General features: G+C 43.1%; 1 protein-coding gene across 1 annotated transcript in view; it reads right to left on the bottom strand.

Moving 5' to 3' along the window:
* Positions 1-10,519: 10,519 nt before the first annotated feature.
* The window catches only part of yju2 (YJU2 splicing factor homolog), a 32,042-nt gene continuing 21,891 nt past the window's right edge, over positions 10,520-20,670 (bottom strand). Inside the window, exons 4-8 of the mRNA XM_072593823.1 lie at positions 20,149-20,283; positions 19,548-19,729; positions 18,514-18,637; positions 16,281-16,458; positions 10,520-11,376 (exon numbers count right to left, since the gene is read on the bottom strand). Coding sequence (XP_072449924.1) covers positions 11,228-11,376; positions 16,281-16,458; positions 18,514-18,637; positions 19,548-19,729; positions 20,149-20,283 — 768 coding nt within the window. The 3' untranslated portion in view covers positions 10,520-11,227. The remainder of the gene's footprint in view (positions 11,377-16,280; positions 16,459-18,513; positions 18,638-19,547; positions 19,730-20,148; positions 20,284-20,670) is intronic.

The following is a 20,670-nucleotide window of genomic DNA, read 5'->3' as shown; positions in this document are numbered from 1 at the left end:
TCAGTGAAAGACACTCTTTCAAAATGATCAGTGGGGTTGGTGTTTGAGGAAAGCCAAGGTTTGGATGGTGAGGATATTTATTGCCCACAGAAGCCAGCTTTTAAAGAATCGGGAGAAGAGTACCCACACACAATCTAACCTGATCTCTCCCCACTTTGGCCAATTGTTGGACAGCTAGAAGTGCCCTAAAAGTAGAGATGGGCTAAGTCAAGTGAGGAGAAGTCATAAGATCTGTCTGATCTTCAAGAGTCTGCTAAGCATTGGATAGCCATTGTGGGGGATTGGACGAAGGGGAGTAAGCATGATGATGGGTACATCCAAGTATTTCCTGTATTTGGAGACCGGCAGAAAGATGAAGATTTTTGTGAGAAAGAATTCTGACACCCAGTTTCGCTCCATCACTGTACTGAATGTGGTCACAAGCGAGTAAGGTGATTTATAATATTGCCAGCTTCAGTTACACTCCATGGCCCCGTTAGAAATTGGATTGTCAGCCTGTAGATTGAAAGACTAAATCACTTAAATCTAAAATAGAAAGCAACATGGAATTTTGTTGTCATTTTGCTGTTCCATTTTCACAATTTTGTTCCACTCTCCCTTTGGGTAATCTCATAATCATTCACATAAGATGATTTTCAAAAGAAAAACGTTGATGCAACGTGCATTGCAAGTATGTGACAGCTTGAAATTATAATGATTTGTAATTTAATAAAAAAAGGAGTCACGGAATTCAGAACATACCAGGATAAAATAATCTGCTGTCTCTTTGCCAGAAAAACAATATATATGCATGTTCGGTTCAGTTAGAGGAACAAAGATTGCACAAGGGACTAGATATCTATGTCAAGTGAGATAAGGATATCATGTTGGATCCCTCAGTATTACTGTCACAATTCATAACAAGGCAAGAAAAGTACCATTCAAACACTGTAATTTCAGATAGCCAGCTCTGGTTTTTTTTGTACTTTGAAGGGTTGAGGTGATTCCATTCCATTATCCTGAAGGAATGAAATTATCATGGCTGGAGTGACCATTTTATTTACAAGAATAATCCATTCAGTGGCAGGCTCTGGTTGGCTGCTCTCTTAAATTTTTACTGTGCTCAGTCACACTACCTCAGAGAACTGAAGTATTTGGTCCTTTTGGGCTAAAACGTGAGGTGCTTTCATTTTAATTTTGAATTTTCTACTTCTCTTCTGGGGCGCTGATTACTACAGAATACTACACATCCTCCCTTGGCCATTCTACACATGCTTGCTTATACTACTTTGACGGCAATAATTTAAAAGTATTGCACTAGCAATGAAGCACTTTGGGGCATGTGAGGATGTGAAAGGTGAAAGGTGCTAGGTAAGCGCATTTTCTTTAGCACAGTCATAAAATTCGGTGGAAATATGACGACAGTGGACATCGTATGGAGCCCTATTCTGCACTCAACAACCAGGGAGTCGGGGCGGGAGGTTTACTATAGACATGAAACTGAACTGGACCAGCCATATACATACTGAGGCTGCAACAACAAGTCAGGAGCAAGGTACTCATACAATCTTAGAGTCATATAGCACAGAAACAAACCCTTCTGACCAACTAGTCCATGATGAACATAATAATCCCATCTGCTTGTTCCTGGTCCATATCCCTCCAAACCTTCCCTACTCATGTATTTATCCAAGCACCTTTTAAACTTTGTAACTGTGCCCACATCTCCCAAGTTGATTCCACACGAGCCACCCTCTGTGTAAAAATTTGCCTCTCACATCTTTTAAAAATCTTTCTCCTCTCATCTTACAAATACGCCCCCTAGTCTCAAAATCCTTGGGAAAAGGCACCCATCTACACCGCTCATGATTTCGCAAACCTCTAGAAGGTCACCTCTCTATCTCCTATGCTCGAGTGAAAAAAGTCCCAGCCTATCCAGCCTTTCTTTATAACTCAAACCTTCCCTACCTGGCAACATCCTGGTAAATCTCTTTGGAACTCTCTCCAGCTTAATAATCTCTTTCCTATAACTGGGCAACCAGAACTAGAAATAGTTTGAGACATTGGAGGTATTGCTGGTATCCATACACACAGAGGAAGAGGGACACCAGTTCGACTGGGTCAGTACATCTATCCTGGGACAGGCTAAACAAAGACACATACAGGAATTCCTAGAGGTCTGGCATTCAAACAGGAACTCCATTAACAAACATATAGATTTGGACCCCATTTACCAATCTCTCAGAAACAGAACCAGAAATGAATCACCCACCACAACAAACCGAGACACATAAATAGTAAGCTAGACAGAACACCAGCGCTTCATCGGAGGTTCACTGATTATGTGACCTGGCATGGTGACGAAACATCTGAGGACAAATCTACCAGGTTAGCGAGCAAACTTACAACATAAACTGGACACAGTCTTCCAGAAGAGGCCTCACTAATATCCTGTGCAACCTCATCATGACTTTCCAACTCCTATAAAGAATGTCTTTTCCCCAAAAAGGCCTTCCATCGTTTATTAGGCACAAGTCAGAAGTTTGATGGAATACTGTCCAGTTGTCTTGATGGGCACTGCTCCAACAATATTCAAGAAGCTCTGCACCATCCAGGACAAATCAGTCGATATGATTGGCACCCCATCCACACCTTTAACATTCACTGCATTTATGACTGATGTAGCGGCAGTAGTATTGCAGCAACTCTTGTGGTTCCTTCATTGGCACCTTCTAAAGACATGACCCTGTAACGCCTAGAAATGTAAGGGCAGCATGGGAACACCATCAACTGCAACTTCTCCCCAACTTGTAAAAATATCACCATTAAATCCAGTGACACCTACAAATAGAAGTAGCCTTCTGAAAGGTTGGGTTGTTAATGATTGGGGTCAGGAACCAATGCTGGCTTCCCCTCCCTCCTGTGTACCTCCATCAACTTTAGCCAAGGGACATTAAGGCCAGTTGGGGCAATGTATACATCCAATTTGCAGAGCTCAGACATCTCATCACAGACCTGTGATTGAACATTCCTATTCTCTTTTATGTTTATGCGAGAGACGAGAACACTGTTTAAAAATAAGGGGTCCTTCATTTAAAACACAGACGAGAACATTTCTTCTCTCAGAGGATTGCGAGTCTTTACAACATTCTTCCTCAGAAAGCACTGAAGCTGAGTGATTGAATATTTTTAGAGGTAGAGGTAGGTAGCTTATTGACTAACAAGTTTCTCAAAGGTTTGGAGGTGGTAGGAATGTAGATTGATCAGAACAGTTGTGATTGAACATGCTCAAGGGGCTGAAATCATATTTTCGGTTATACAATTGACACATCCTCGGTCAACTATCCTAATGGGGGGAAAATGATAATCTTTTGCAAATCTATTATTCTGTTACTGGACAGACGCTGAGTGCAGGGATGCTGAGCAGGGCCAGTGTTGACCAGAGTGACTATATGTTTTCAGCAATATATCTAAACGCTACATGAGATCATCAGATCAGTCCGACCTGAAAACAAATCTGAGCGGCCCCCTTGTGGGAGAGTGCAATGTGCCTGCTCCTGGACCAGGAGGCCTGGCTTCAAGTCCCACTTGCAGTTGAGGTGTGTAATAACATCTCTGAGCAGGTTGATTAGAAAAATAGGTGAAAACAAATCTGCTGGCATGGGATCACAGCTGTTCATGAGTTCGGTAAGTGAGAGGTCTGTTGACTGAGGAGGGAACAAACGGCTCACATCTTACCCTGCTCATTGTTTGATTGTAGCAAACATTTAAAATTTTAGTTTTTAACTGGCCAATACAGCATGCACGCACTGACAGCAACAAACCAGCCACGCGGGCTGTCATGAGTTAACCAGGTGTTGTTGGGAAATCACTACAAGTTACCTTTAATTCAGCACTTCTAACGCGTAATGAGTCAGTTTAATTAAAAACTGCATTTATAGTTTTGGCAAATAGAATTAAGGAGAATCCAAAGGGTTTTTACAAATATATTAAGGACAAAATGGTAACTAGGGAGAGAATAGGGCCCCTCAAAGATCAGCAAGGCAGCCTTTGTGTGGAGCTACAGAAAATGGATGAGATATTAAATGAATATTTTGCATCAGTATTTCCTGTGGAAAAGGATATGGAAGATATAGACTGTAGGGAAATAGATGGTGACATCTTGCAAAATGTCCAGATTACAGAGGAGGAAGTGCTGGATGTCTTGAAACGGTTAAAGGTGGATAAATCCCCAGGACCTGATCAGGTGTATCCGAGAACTCAGTGGGAAGCTAGAGAAGTGATTGCTGGGCCTCTTGCTGAGATATTTGTATCATTGATAGTCACAGGTGAGATGCTGGAAGACTGGAGGTTGGCAAACGTGGTGCCACTGTTTAAGAAGGGCGGTAAAGACAAGCCAGGGAAGTATAGACCGGTGAGCCTGACCTCGGTGATGGGAAAGTTGTTGGAGGGAATCCTGAGGGACAGGATGTACATATATTTAGAAAGGCAAGGACTGATTCGGGATAGTCAACATGGCTTTGTGCATTGGAAATCATGTCTCACAAACTTGATTGAGTTTTTTGAAGAAGTAGCAAAGAAGATTCATGAGGGTAGAGCAGTAGATGAACGTCAGTAAGGTGTTCGACAAAGTTCCCCATGGGAGACTGATTAGCAAGGTTAGATCTCATGGAATACAGGGAGAACTCGCCATTTGGATACAGAACTGGCTCAAAGGTAGAAGACAGAGGGTGGTGGTGGTGGAGGGTTGTTTTTCAGACTGGAGGTCTATGACCAGTGGAGTGCCACAAGGATCAGTGCTGGGTCCTCTACTTTTTGTCATTTACATAAATGATTTGGATGCGAGCATAAGAGGTACAGTTAGTAAGTTTGCAGATGATACCAAAATTGGAGGTGTAGTGGACAGCAAAGAGGGTTACCTCAGGTTACAACAGGATCTGGACCAGATGGGCCAATGGGCTGAGGAGTGGCAGATGGAGTTTAATTCCTCACTCTCTCAGCGGAGCAGGTAACGGGTGTCTGGGTGGTGTTTTTGTAAGTCACAGTATAGTCCAGTTATTTTTTTTTAATGGCTAAAATTTAAAGTTTTTTTTAAGCGCCTAGTGGACCCTAATAACCTAATAACCTAATAATAAGACCCGTTGTGGTAAGCAGGTAAGTGCTGCATTTTGCTTGTTTGTTTCTTTAGATCTAGTTTTTAAAGTTTCTCTTTTAGAGGGATGGCAGCGAAGGCAGTGCAATGTTCCTCTTGCAACATGTATGAGGTGAGGGAAGCCATTAGCGTCCCTCCTGATTACACTTGCAAGAAGTGCACCCATCTCCAGCTCCTCCAAGACCGTGTTAGGGAACTGGAGCTGGAGTTGGATGAACTGCGGATCATTCGGGAGGCAGAGGTGGTCATAGATCAGAGCTTTAGGGAAGTAGTTACTCCGAAAGTTATAGAGAGATGGGTGACAGTGAGGGGGAGTGGGAGGAAGCAGCCAGTGCAGGGACCCCCTGCGGTCATTCCCCTCAAGAACAAGTATACCGTTTTGGATACTTGTGGGGGGGATGACTTACCAGGGGCAAGCAATGAGGTTCAGGCCTCTGGCACGGAGCCTGTCCCCGTTGCTCAGAAGGGAAGGGTGGAGAAAGGTAGAGCGATAGTTATTGGGGACTCAATAGTGAGGGGCACAGATAGACGGTTTTGCGGGGGCGACAGAGACTCACGATTGGTATGTTGCCTCCCAGGTGCAAGGGTACGTGATGTCTTTGATCGTGTTTTCTGGGTCCTCAAGGGGGAGGGGGAGCAGCCCCGGATCGTGGTCCACGTTGGCACCAACGACATAGGTTAGAAGAGGGGTGAGGATGTTAGACAGGCTTTCAGGGAGCTAGGTTGGAAGCTCAGAGCTAGAACGAAAAGTGTCGGTGTCTCTGGTTTGTTACCCGTGCCACGTGATAGAGAGTCGAGGAATAGGGAGAGAGAAGAGTTAAATGCGTGGCTACAGGGATGGTGCAGGAGGGAGGGATTCCGGTATCTGGATAACTGGGGTTCTTTCTGGGGAAGTGGGACCTCTATAAACAGGATGGTCTCCACCTGAACCTGAGGGGCACCAGTATCCTTGGGGGGAGGTTTGCTAGTGCTCTTTGGGAGGGTTTAAACTAACTCTGCAGGGGCATGGGAACCTGGACTGTAGCTTTAGGGTACAGGACCTTGAGTGTAGTGAGGTTAGGAACATGGCATCGATCTCGAAGGAGGGTGCCTGTAAACAGGAAGGTGGCTTGAAGTGTGTATACTTCAATGCCAGATGTATAAGAAATAAGGTAGGTGAGCTTGCAGCATGGGTTGGTACCTGGAACTTCGATGTTGTGGCCATTACAGAGACGTGGGTAGAACAGGGACAGGAATGGCTGTTGCAGGTTCCAGGGTTTAAATGTTTTAGTAGGGTCAGAAATGGGGGTAAAAGAGGGGGAGGTGTGGCATTGCTTGTCAAGGATAGTATTACAGCAGTAGAAAGGGTGATGGAGGAAGACTTGCCATCTGAGGTAGTGTGGGCGGAGGCTAGAAATAGGAAAGATGAGGTCACCCTGTTAGGAGTTTTCTACAGGCCTCCTAATAGTCCGAGAGAAGTAGAGGAAAGTATTGCGAGGATGATTCAGGAGAAGAGTGAAAGTAGCAGGGTGGTTGTTATGGGGGACTTTAACTTCCCAGATATTGACTGGGAAAGCTATAGCTCGAGTTCGTTAGATGGGTTGGTGTTTGTCCAATGTGTGCAGGAGGGTTTCCTGACACAATATGTAGACAGGCCAACAAGAGGTGAGGCCATACTGGATTTGGTTCTAGGTAATGAACCAGGCCAGGTGTTAGACTTGGAGGTAGGTGAGCACTTCGGGGGCAGTGACCACAACTCGGTGACTTTTACTCTAGTGATGGAGAGGGATAAGTGTGCACTGCAGGGCAACATTTATAGCTGGGGGCAGGGAAATTATGATGCGGTGAGGCATGACTTAGGATGCGTGGATTGGAAAAATAGGCTTCAAGGGAAGAACACAAATGATATGTGGAGATTGTTCAAGGAACAGCTAATGGGTGTCCTTGATAAGTATGTACCAGTCAGGCAGGGAGTAAAGGGTCTTGTGAGGGAGCCGTGGTTTAATAAGGAATTGGAATCCCTTGTGAAAGGGAAGAGGGTGGCCTATGTAAAGATGAGGCATGAAGGTTCAGTTGGGGCGATTGAGAGTTATAAGGTAGCCAGGAAGGATCTAGAGAGCTAAGAGCAGCGAGAAGGGGACATGAAAAGTCCTTAGTTGGTAGGATTAAGGAAAACCCAAAGGCCTTCTATAGGTATGTCAGGAATAAAAGGATGACTAGGGTAGGTATCGGTCCAGTCAAGGATAGTAGTGGGAAGTTGTGTGTGGAGGCGGAGGACAGCGTGGAGTTGTGGACAGCGAAGAAGGATATGGCAGGTTACAGCGCGATATAGATAAGTTGCAGAGCTGGGCAGTAAGGTGGCAAATGGAATTCAATGTAGCTAAGTGTGAAGTCATTCACTTTGGTAGGAGTAACAAGAAGATGGATTACTGGGCTAATGGTAGACTACTTGGTAGTGTGGATGAGCAGAGGGATCTTGGTGTCCATGTACACAGATCTTTGAAAGTTGCCACCCAGGTAAATAGTGCTGTGAAGAAGGCATATGGCGTACTGGGCTTTATTGGTAGAGGAATTGAGTTCCGGAATCCTGAGGTCATGTTGCAGTTGTATAAGACTCTGGTGTGGCCTCATCTGGAGTATTATGCGCAGTTTTGGTCGCCATACTATAGGAAGGATGTGGAGGCATTGGAACGAGTGCAGAGGAGGTTTACCAGGATGTTGCCTGGCATGGTAGGAAGATCATATGAGGAAAGGCTGAGGCACTTGGGACTTTTCTCATTGGAGAAAAGAAGGTTTAGGGGAGATTTGATAGAGGTGTACAAGATGATTAGGGGTTTAGATAGGGTTGACAGTGAGAACCTTTTTCCACGTATGGAGTCAGCTGTTACTAGGGGACACAGCTGTAAATTAAGGGGTGGTAGGTATAGGACAGATGTTAGGGGTAGATTCTTTATTCAGCGGGTTGTGAGTTCATGGAATGCCCTGCCAGTATCAGTGGTGGACTCTCCCTCTTTATGGTCATTTAAGCGGGCATTGGACAAGCATATGGAGGTTATTGGGCTAGTGTAGGTTAGGTAGGCTTCGGTCGGCGCAACATCGAGGGCTGAAGGGCCTGTACTGCGCTGTATTGTTCTATGTTCTAAATGCGAGGTGCTGCATTTTGGGAAAGCAAATCTTAGCAGGACTTATACACTTAATGGTCAGGTCCTAAGGAGTGTTGCTGAGTAAAAAGACCCTGGAGTGCAGATTTATAGCTCCTTGAAAGTGGAGTTGCAGGTAGATAGGATAGTGAAGAGGGCGTTTGGTATGCTTTCCTTTATTGGTCAGAGTATTGAGTACAGGAGTTGGGAGGTCTTGTTGCGGCTGTACAGGACATTGGTTAGGCCACCTTTTTACATTAAGGTGGGGAGAGAGAAGTTGCTAGTGTCCTCATATTAAACGTCCATATAGAATCCCCAGTGTGGATACAGCCATTCGGCCCATTGAGTCTGTACTGACCCTCTGAAGAACATCTCACTGAGATCCACCCAACTCGATATTCTCTCTCCCTTTGTTTCCCATTGCCAAACCACCTAACCCACCCCATACCCTCTCTCCTTTCATTTCCCATTGCCAAACCACCTAACCTAACCCCCCACTCCATACCCTCTCCCTTTGTTTCCCATTGCCAAACCACTTAACCAACACATGTTTGGACAATGGGTAGTAAAGCATACAGATACAGGGAGAATGTGCAAACCCCGCACAGTCACTCAAGTCACAGATACACAATACACAAACAGACCCTTTGGTCCAACTTGTGTATGTTGACCAGATATCCTAAATTAATCTAGTCCCATTTTCCAGCATTTTTGGCCCTCCATGTACCCATCCAAATGCCTTTTTGATGGTGGAATCAAACATGGGCCCCTGGCACCGTGAGGCTGCAGTGCTAACCATTGAACCATCATGTCACCTCACATCAGGACATACACAAAGTACTTTTATCAGTTCTGAAAACAGGGGCAGGTCACTTAATTCTGATTTCATTCCATAGATAATGCCAGACCTGCTGATATTTTCCAGCAATTTCAGTTTTTGAGTTAACTTTATCGCATGACATACTCTCTGCCAGAAGTTCAAAATGAAAATGGGTTGCTTTTGTGAAAATATCACCAATGGTGTTAACTCCCCATCAATAAATCATCCTATTAACAGGGAGCCATGTACACAGATAGAAATAAAATTGCCATGACTATCCTATAACACTTAATCATACTGGCACAAAATTAACTATTCTCCTAGTTTCTCAATGGATTGCTTGGCGAAAATTATATTCAGTATCTTAACATTTTAAATTATGCATCTATAAATTTCAACATAATTCATCATAAATCAGTTTATATCATAAGATGTTCTATTTTATATGCTTAAACTCAATATGCATACTGGCACATTATGCATATTTTATGCAAAGTTCAGTATCAGAGACTTTATAAGCCATTCAACAACACAGGAATGTTGCAATCATTTATTTAATTAGTATTATTAATGGCATAAAAGAAACTGAGTTACTGCTTTAGTAACGTTCAGTGTCATTTCTTCATTGAGCATTAGGGTCAATGACAAGTCAGCAGCAATGTCTCAGCCCTGGAGAACTGCTCAGAATCAGCTTCTTGGTTCCCCTGAGCAAAAAGCAGCAGTAGATAAACCCTGAGATTTCAGAACTCTCGTGAGACGTCATCAGTAAGTCTAAGAAATTGTGCGCCTCGTGACAAACTGTGACTGCTGGAACCAGACGTGAATCTTTTCTGTAATTCCTTCACATGTTTCCTAAAATAAGTTCCTGATACTCCAGTTCCACTGAGGCATTCAAGCAGGCATAGGATGTTATTTTTGGATAGTAGAAGTGTGCACAGATATGGGGAAAAGGTAGGAGATTGGCACTGGATAATAAAGACGGACTTGGTAATCCAGCTTTGTGCAGACACAATGGGCTGAATGGCCACCTCTCAGACCATAATATTTCTGTCATTCTGTTCAGGCTGAACCAGTGTTTTGTATTGCTCACTATAATTTCCTTGCTTCGGGGAGAGATTTTGATGTTAAAAACATGTTAACAAGATATAAAAGCTAACTCTTTTTGGGAATTAAAGATGCAAGATTCAAAAATAAAATCAATGGCTGCATATACTCTGGCTACAACATACCACAAAATGCATCCAACATGACACTGTTCAACAAAGAAGACCTATTATCTCTTCAGCCAAGGGGTTCTAGCTACTTCTAATGTTTCAATGAATTGCATACATGACATGTTGGATTTAATATACAGATATTTCAATTTTGTATGAGATATTTATATTTTTATTACATAAGTATTCATATGATCATGGCTTGTAAATTATAAGTCAATAATTAATATTTGCATTCACAAAAAAAACTTTTATTATAGATTTTAAAAATACAGCACTTAATATACAAAATTAAAAATTAATGAAATATCTCAACAAAATGTACACAACAGAAGAAACTGCACAGTCGGGGTGAAATTCCACTTTGAAATGTGGCATGTCTGTCACTTGAATTTTTTCATCGTAGAATATCCATTAACAATATAGGGGAAGAATGGAGATGCACACCAGATTTAAAATAAAACTAAAGTCAGGAAGTTCTTCAAGCAGGCACTGTTCACACTCAGCAACCTGTGGTATTAAGTCACAGAATCAAGGATTCCAGGCATTGTTTACAATGACAGCCAGATCCTTGCTGGATGAACGAATAGGAGACTGGCACATGAGCAAGTATAATAACTGTGATGAACGTACTCCATTATGGCTGGAATTTTTATAATGTACAGTAAACAGCCACCCCATCGGTATTCGTATTGTGCGTATTGTGCCTGCTATATGATTAAACAACAGAAAAATATAGCTTTCTGTTAAATAAGGAGTATCGAGACTCACAACATTGGAAAGGATAGTGGGAGAAACTATGGACATATTCTGAATGTTAAATTAAGAAATAAATCCTACACCGACAACTATTTACAGAAATACAGAAAAACCATCATAGCATTAGATTGAATTATCCCTCTCTTGAAAGAGGTCGAATGCAGTCTGAATAAAAGCACAATGCTTAATCACTGTTGCTTCCTTCACTGTCAGAGTACGCCCCCAGAAGGCTTAAGGAGGAATTATGGGCTGTTGATGCTTGTTGTACTTGTGGGCATGACCCTGTTAACATTGGTGAAGGAGGTGACACCACAGAATTCTGATTGTTGCTACCTAGAACATGAAAGTAACAATGTATTACAGATATTTAAGAGTTAACAATTCAATGTATGACTTGTCTGAGTAACTATTCTGGTGCAGAAATTGATTTCTGCCTCACTTGATCTTCATAGTCATACAGCATGGAAACAGGCCCTTCGATCCAACTCATCTGTGCTGACCAGACATCCCAATCTGACCTAGTCCCATTTGCCAACACTTGGCCTATGCCCCTCTCAACCGTTCCTATTCATATACCCATCCAGGTGCCTTTTAAATGTTGTAATTGTACCAGCCTCCAACATTCCTCCTGTAGCTCACTTCATACACCCACCCTCTATGTGAAAAAGTTATCCCTGAATTCATTTTTAAATCTTTTCCTTCTCACCTGAAACCTAGATCCTCCAGTTTTGGACTTGCCCACCCTAGGAAAAAGATCTTGACTATTCACCCTATCCATGCCCCTCATAATTTTATAAACCTGTGTAAAGTCACCCTTCAGTTTCCGAAGCTCGAGGGAAAACAGTCCTGGCAACATCCTTGTAAAACTTTCCTGCACCTTCTCAAGTTTAAGGGTGAACATTTTTAGATATCTCCCAGACTGGCACTTCCAGTACAGTCATGGCTAGATTAGGTAGCAGTGTTCTCAGTCAACCATTTACAAAGTTATGGAATACAGCCAGCCCATGAGTATTTCACTGTGATATGGACTGAGTGCAACATTCTGGGGGGAGTACCTTTTGAGGTGAGATGGTCTCTGTGACCCTGGTAGCCTCTCTGAGCAGTCACAAAATTATGTGAATTATATTACATTCTACCCACGCATTATATGAAAATCCTAAATTGCCTGGGGGGTGGCATGGTGGCTCAGTGGTTAGCACTGCTGCCTCACAGTGCCAGGGACCCGGGTTTGATTCCAGCCTCGGGTGTCTGTCTGTGTGGAGTGTGCACATTCTCCCCGTGTCTGCGTGGGTTTCCTCTGGTTTCCTCCCACAGTCCAAACATTAGCAGGTTAGGTGAATTGGCCACACTAAATTGCCCAAAGTATTCAAGGATGTGTAGGTTAAGTGAGGAGTAAATGTAGGGTAGAGGGATGGGTCTGGGTGGGTTACTTTTTGGAGGGTCTGTGTGGACTTGTTGGGCCGAAGGGCCTGTTTCATACTGTAGGGATTCTGATTCTAATTTCTAAATCTTTTCCTCAGTCAACATCACTTAAAAAAAATTAAATGAACATTTTTGTTTGTACGAACCTCATTGTGCACATTTCCCATCAGTTTCAACCAATATTATTGACTTTGAAAGACATTTGTTAAATGCAAAGCACTTTAGTAGGTCCCCATGATATAACAAGCAGTATAGAATTGTTAAACCCTTTCAAGTTTTCCTGCCTGCTGCATTTCCACAGATTCTTGGTACCATCTTGTATCTGTCTCCTGTGTCATTGGCTGTTTTATCATGAGGACGTCACATCTCAAATCTGTCCTTGTCCCCACATTTGCACAAGTTCCCTTTACAGCAAGGGTTCACCGTCATGAACAGACCCTTCTGCTCGTACACAGGACCAACATTACTGTGGGCAAGATCACTGATGCCACTTGATGTTGTGATCACACAGCACAGCAGAGCCTAAGGATCAACATTGGAAGCTGTGTGAAACTCTCCCATTTCCCACACTTATCCAGGCTTTATTCCTGAAGTGGAAACAGATTTACAAATTTTGACCACTGATTAAGACTTTTATTTTAGACGGCATCTTTCCCACTTTTAAGGCATCCCAAAAAGCTTTGCAGGAAAACTAAATACTTTAGAAGTGTAGTTACTGCTGTAATGTATGAAACGTTTCAGCTCCACACAGAGAACAGCAGACCTGTATGAGAAGGGCAGTGTTGGCAGGAGATAAAAACCAGCAGGACACAGTCCCCTCACAGTCCTACAAGTGGGTGGTTGGCAGGTATTTCTTCCATCTCATGAGTGTGGTGCTGGAAAAGCACAGCAGGTCAGGCAGCAACCGAGGAGCAGGAGAGTCAACATTTTGGGCACAAGCCCTTCATAAGGAATGAGGCTTGTGGATCAGGGCTGAGAGATAAATTGGGGGGGGGGGGGGAAGGTAGCTCAAAAACCAATAGGTGGATAAAGGTGAGGGAGAAGGTGATAGATCAGAGGGCAGAGTGATGGATAGGTTTGGAGGGTGGTGCTGAGTGGGATTGGGATAATGGTGGGGGAGGAAAAATGAGGAAATTGTGGAAATCCACAATTATCCCATGTGGTTACAGGGTTCCAAGGCGGAATATGAAGCGTTCCGCCTCCAGGCGTCGGGTGGTAATGATTTGGCAGTGGAGGCGGCCCAGGACCTGCATGTCCTTGATGGAGTGGGAGGGGGAGTTGAAGTGTTCAGCCACAGTACGGTAGAGTTGGTGGGTGCAGGTGTCTCAGAGATGTTCTCTGAAACGATCCGCAAGAAGGCGTCCTGTCTCCCCGATGTAGAGGAGAGAACACTGGTGCAATGGATGCAGTAGATAACATTGGTAGAGGTACAGGTAAATTTCTGATGGATGTGGAAGGATCCCTTGGAGTCTTGGACTCTTCAACGTCTCTCAACTGGTTTAAATCAGGAGAGTTTATTGAAGCTGAAGTATACAGTTAAGGAATTCACTTTTTAAAAAATTACCACACAAATTAATTCATTAAATAGAGAACACTGGGCAGGCAACATGTTCCAGCTAGAGTATGAGGGAGTGAGTGGATGCCAGTGTGACTCATATTGACTGCATCTACAGCAAGTGCAGGCTGCCCGAAGAATTCTGGCTCAAAGATGATGAACGGAATCGGAGCTGTGGGCACTGCAATACATCAAGGAGATGGGCAGGTACTTGGACTCTGCTTCAGGAGACAGTCATACCCTTCAGATTAATTACATCAAATCACACGAGGATGTGATTGTGCATGAGTCAGGTGTACGGATCTGGAATTTAGCCTGGTGAAGGCAGTGCCCTTATCTAATAGGTACAGGGTTTTTTTTCTCTTAGTGTGGATGAGGCCATAGACCGCAGAGAGGATGAGCAAAGTGACCACAGCAATGTGTTCCAGAGTGCCATTCATTTGAGGAGAGTCAAGAGAAATGTAGTAGTCATATGGAGTAACATGTTCAGGGAAGAGACAATGTCCTTTGCAGTGAAGGCAGGGAGTGCTAAAGGTTGTGTTGCCTACCTGGTGACAAAATTCAAGACATCTCTCTGGGCTTGAGGGGTAGGATCCATAGCGTAGATAAAGTAGGACAGAGGTTCTGCTGAGGGATTAAGAGCAGCTCAGGGGCTAAACTGAAAAGTGGAAGCACAAAGGTCATAATCTTGGGACTTCCATCTGAGTCATGTGCAAATTGACACAAAGTAATTAAAATTAGGAATATAAAAGCGCAGCTCAAAAGGTTGGCGTGGGAGTAATAAGTTCTGATTCATGAGGCATTGTCAGGTCAGCTGGCTTCATCTGAGCCATTCTGGGACCAGTGTCCTGGCGAATAATACAACTCTAACTGTAGATAGAGAATTAACCTAATTAGCCAGAGGAGGTGGAGAGAAAGAGGGAGGATTCAACTGAAGGGAAGTTTGAAAAATCAAAAAGAAACAGGTGGGCCAGGGTAATGATGTTGACTATGGGATAAATCAAGGCACGAGCACCCGAGAAAACTTTGCTTTTTACACTGAAACTTTCTACAGGTCATCTGTATCACACCTAAGAGGGGCTATGAAGTTCAGATGAGTCATAAAGTCATAGAGATATATAGTATGTATCCGCATTGGTCCTATTTGTCCATGCCCACCAGATATCCCATCCCAATCAAGTCCCACCTGCCAGCACCTGCCCAAAGCCCTCCAAACCTTTCCTATTCATATACCCATCCAGATGCCTTTTAAATGTTGTAATTGTACCAGCGTCCACCACTTCCACTGGCAGTTCATTCCATACACGCACTACCCTGTGTGAAAAAGTTGCTCTTTATATCTTTCCCCTCTCACCCCAAACCTATGCCCTCTAGTTCTGGACTCACCCGACCACGGGGAAAAGACTATTTATCCTATCCATGTTCCTCATAATTTTGTAAACCTCTATAAGGTTTACAAAATTCTCAGCCTCCAACGCTCCAGAGAAAACAGCTCCCGCCTATTCAGCTTCTCCCTATAACTCAAATCCTCCAAACCTAGCAACATTCTTGTAAATCTTTTCTGAACCCTTTCAAGTTTCACAACATCTTTCCCACAGGAAGGAGACCAGAATTGCACACAATTGTCAACAGTGGCCTATCCAATGTCCTGTACAGCTGCAACATGACCTCCCAATTCCCCTACTCAATACTCTGACCAATAAAGGAAAGCATACCAAACACCACCTTCGCAATCCTATCTACCTGCGACTCCACTTTCAAGAAGCTATGAATCTGTACTCCAAGGTCTCTTTGTTCAGCAACATTCCCAGGACCTTGCCATTAAGTGTAAAAGTTCTGCTAAGATTTGCTTTCCCAAAATGCATTGATGTTCCATCCCAAGAACAGCAAACCTGACAGTTCCGACTGCTCTGACGATGCATCACTAGGGAGTCAGTTTTAGATTTGCATTCAAGAGCGGGTTCCTCTGACTATTAGCGACAATTACAAACTGAGGATCCCAGGTTTATCAGATGTCAGAGGCATGAAGATAGTCATGATTGTGCATCATAGAAGATTAGAGACATTTTTGAGCATTCAAAGCAAAGGAAGGCTATTGATAGGTACATTCGCTGGGGAGCCGCAGAGTGCCTGGATAAGTAAATGAACTGCAAGAGTTTGACACATACTCAATTCTGTTTAAAATGAGATCAAATGAAAACTAGCCGATTCCCAAATACAATAAAACCAAAAAGCTCAATATTTTGCACTGAGTTCTCACCATTGCATGTTGGGGAGTCTTTCTGGGAAGTATCCCCTCCCCTCAGGCTGGCTGAATCCGCTTGTTTGGTCTGTGGCTTCTTCACCACCAACCCAGAAAGATGAAGATTTCCACTGAACTTTCCCACACTCCTCTCCCAACTCTCGGCCTTCAATTTTTTACTCTGATGATCAGTATTCTGTTGTAAAGCAAAATAAAGCTAAAACCGTAAATAAAAGAACATCGACAAACACCTTAAATGGTCATACCAAATTTGAGTACTGCTGAAAAAAAAGGTCGTATTTTGACAAAACCTTTCATCTTGCACTCATCACGATGCATACACATGGGCTGCAAGTTATCATCGCCAAAAATGGACTCCTGCAAATAATGTCTGTAAAGTCCATAGGCAACTCCTCTACTCTGCTACAAAAACAGGAATTGTTGGAGAAACTCAGCAAGTCTGGGAGCATCTGTGGAGAGCAAGCAAGATCAACATTTAAGGTCCAGTTAACGTTCATCAGAGCTCCTCTATTCTGCTACTTCTTTGATCCATCAATCACAGTTTTACAGGATAATCAGTCAATTCATTTCCTCTCACCTCTTCCAAAGTTCTTACATTCTTTCTTAAAAGGTACTTTTACACGGGTACAGACAGCTTTCTGAACAAAATTAATATACTGTGTGTGCTGGAAATCAGAAACAAAAATCACAGAAGTGGGAAACAATCAGCAAGTCAAGTAGCATTAGAGGAGAATTAACATTTCGGGCCGATATCCTTTTGCTCAGAATGGAAATTGGCCTCACAAGGTTCCACAAACAACAGCACACGAATGATCAAATCAATTTAGTGATGGTCCTCGAAAGGCAAATACTCAGCCAAGACAAAGGCTCACCATGAGGACATTCCCTGAAACATTAACTCTCCTACTCTCTGCACAGTACTGACTGACTAACTGAGTGTTTTATGTTTTATTCTGCAGCATTGCTTGTCACCATGCTTCACATATGCACTCTAATGTTGAGAGCATCGGCAAGCTAATTTAACACAACTACGTATCTGTTGCTCTCTCATTGGCTATTGGGAAACTTACAATATAACCCCTTCACAGTGGTTGCACTTTGCTTATTCCTGAGTTCTACCCATATGGCCTCGCTGTATGAGCCCACCATCATGATTAGGCCCCTCCATTTGTACACAGTTCCAACAGCATTGTGGGCATCACTGATGCCACTTGATGCTGAGATGCACTAAGGTGTACTCCCACAGCACAGCTGTGACATTCTCTTAAATCAGTAATTAAATTCCCCCACCCTTCTATATCAGACCTGATACATCTAAATCCTGGAACGTTGAGAGGCCAGTCCTTCCCTTCCCTTAACCATATTTGTCTAGTAGCTACAACACTGCTGTTTTATGTACTAATCCAGGCTCTAAGCTCATTTGTCTTACCTGTTACTCCTTGCATTAAATACACTTCAGAGTGCCAGTAATGCTGTGTTCATTAACCTGACCCTGTTCTCACTATGAGACTTACTTGACTTAATACTGACCTTCTCCTCAATCACTTCGCATGCCAACTTACTGCTTCAGTTCTCCCCACCTGCCAGACTACTTTAAACCCCCGAAGTGGCACTAGCAAACCTCCTTAATGGGATATTGGTGCCCCTCCATTTTAGACACAAACTAAAGACCACAATGTCGCAGAGGATCAGGCCATACATGAAAAGACTGGAGGGATGAAGAGTTTATCCTTAAAACTGGCGAATGATAGGATCTCAGAAGTAAATTAGAAATGGTATGAGACACTAAATACATTCAATATCAAGCTGTCAACAACAAGAGACAAATTGGGAACTGAGGAATTTAGAATTGATATCTAAAAGTTATTTGCTCACAAAAATACACTACAGATGAAAGGATTCTGAACAGAGTACTGGGGGAGGAAGTGGGGAGTACTGGGGGAGGAAGTGGGGAGTACTGGGGGAGGAAGTGGGGAGTACTGGGGGAGGAAGTGGGGAGTACTGGGGGAGGAAGTGGGGAGTACTGGGGGAGGAAGTGGGGAGTACTGGGGGAGGAAGTGGGGAGTACTGGGGGAGGAAGTGGGGAGTACTGGGGGAGGAAGTGGGGAGTACTGGGGAGTACTGGAGATTTTCCTAGATGCCCCAAGCCAAAATGGGTTGAATGGCCTGTGACAATGCATGAAATGCGTTTCTTAGCTTTTAAGCACTTGAAAAGGAATCCAAATCATACCTCATTGAGAATATCTGTGGGCCTCTGAGGGACCTGCGAATTCAGTTTACAAGGTTTAGGGAGTTCCTCATCAGAGTCCGAATCATCTAGAATTCTCTTCACCTGGGCACTTTCCAGCATGGACCTTTCAGGATAGAAAGAGGCAAGATAAATCAACAGAGAGAACTGATTCCTGGCATATAACTCTCTACAGGAAAACAAACTGATGCTTGATTGGGAAAAGATAAAGAGAATCGGAAGGAGAAGGGAAAGAGTTAGTGTTCAGGAAACAAAATTTTGACTGGATTCCAAACTTCAAGAAACCAGTGTCAAAGTAGCAGTGTAGTTAAGGAGAGGACTCTCAAACTGATTCAAAATATTGTGCAGTTGTTAATATTCAACTTCACTCCAATGCTGGTCAATGGACTAGTGAAAGCAGGGACACACTATCTGCAGCGTTTTAGTTCTACTCAAACTTACTGGTCAGAGTGCAAACATGAAATAGAGACTGGAACGTGAACTCACATAAACCAGCATCTGGTGCTCAGTGAGTTGTGTGGATATTTCTAATAAAAATTGCCAATTTTCTAAATTAATAACCTCTACAAGAGGACCGTGTGTTTTATTTTGAGGTAACAGAAAAAAAAAGTTAATATAATAATGATCTTTGAGAGGAAATAATGATTGTAACCTATTACACTTCTCTATCTCACACTGAGGCATCACTGCATCCCAGTACTTTGTGGAAACAATCACATCCAGACAGTGATCAGGCTATTTCACTGTGAAGGGCATCACAGTCGAGCCCAGTCTCACTACTCGACTTAATATTTAAAAAAAATTCTGGATTGCGATTAAAATGGGCACTTTGATTTATTCCCCCAGAATCTCCAGTTCAACCCTAGGGCACTGACCCTAGATGGGATCCTCCTTACAACATTCTGGCTGTGACCAACTAACTCAGCAGAAAGCTTTCCTCTGCATCCATTCTGCTTTTTGATGTCTTAAGGCTGATGACCATCATTACAATTCTGAATTTGGAGAGTCAGGCCTACTTCATTTCTCGCTCATCTTCCTCCTCCTGCTGTCGTTTCAGGTCTTTCTCATATTTCTGATACTCCAGTAACATACTCTCAAAGTCAACATTGGCCTGTCGCTGGTTCAACTCCTTCAGCTCCTGCAGGTTTTCCAAGACCTCCATTTCCATTTTGGAATCTTTAGTCCTGTTCTCTAAAACCTTTAAAAAAAGGATGAACACACGGAAGACCATGAGTGCTGAAATCACTGGGCTATATCAGCCATTCACCTTCACATGAGTGAATTTCTGATTAGCACATTGCACCCTCACACTGAAATCCCCACACCTCTGCCATTTCCATATCTTTTCAACTCTTGTTTTATTGTTAATGGCAAAAACATTGTTTCAAAATGTACTAGTAAATATGACAGTGAATATTTACAATATATTCTGCTAGGAAAGACTTTGACAAGGCGGTTTTATTAAGGTTCCAAAATGTCACTGCCACCTCATCCCCACAAGAGGGAGAAAGGAACATAATGATATATGAATGAGGTTAGGTGAAGGTGGCAAGAGGCCAGAGTGCAGCATATACTCTGGAATAGGTCTGTCAGTACACTGCAAATAGTTAGGAATACCTTCATCGGGTTGTTCAGCTCTTCATCCTCCCGTTCTTTCTGCATTTGCTTCTCCTGCTCCTCCAGCAGTTTCTCTGCTTGGAAGTTTCGTGTCGCTCCATGCTCCATCACGTAGTCTGTGTTCTCAGGGTCAGTCTAAAAGGTCAGATACACATCAGCAATCAAGAAAAGGCCACATGTCAAGCCAACTTCATTCCTTTGGTTCAAACAGAAAGCAAGTCCAGCAAAGAGCTTCAGTTTTAAGAATCCTTTCCTTTCAGTATTAAGCAGTAATGAGTGCACATAAATATTAAATGGTAAAATACAATAGTGATTGTAGGCTTGAACCCTGGGCTCTGCAGACATAGCTTACTGCAGTTAAATGTTCTTAAAAATAGTCTCTGCACCTTGGCTTTAACACACTCTACAATTAAATAATGACATTTACTGTCAAGATTTATAACAGTAGACTGGGATAGAAATTCTCATGTGGTAGGAATGACTAGCCAAGACTGAGTTTTATTGTTATTGCTAGTTATATTC

This window comes from Chiloscyllium punctatum, chromosome 24 (genome assembly GCF_047496795.1).
Source record: "Chiloscyllium punctatum isolate Juve2018m chromosome 24, sChiPun1.3, whole genome shotgun sequence".
In the NCBI taxonomy this organism is placed as follows: Eukaryota; Metazoa; Chordata; class Chondrichthyes; order Orectolobiformes; family Hemiscylliidae; genus Chiloscyllium; species Chiloscyllium punctatum.
Note: the sequence above shows the minus strand (reverse complement) of the source record. Positions and strands in the feature narration are given on the sequence as shown.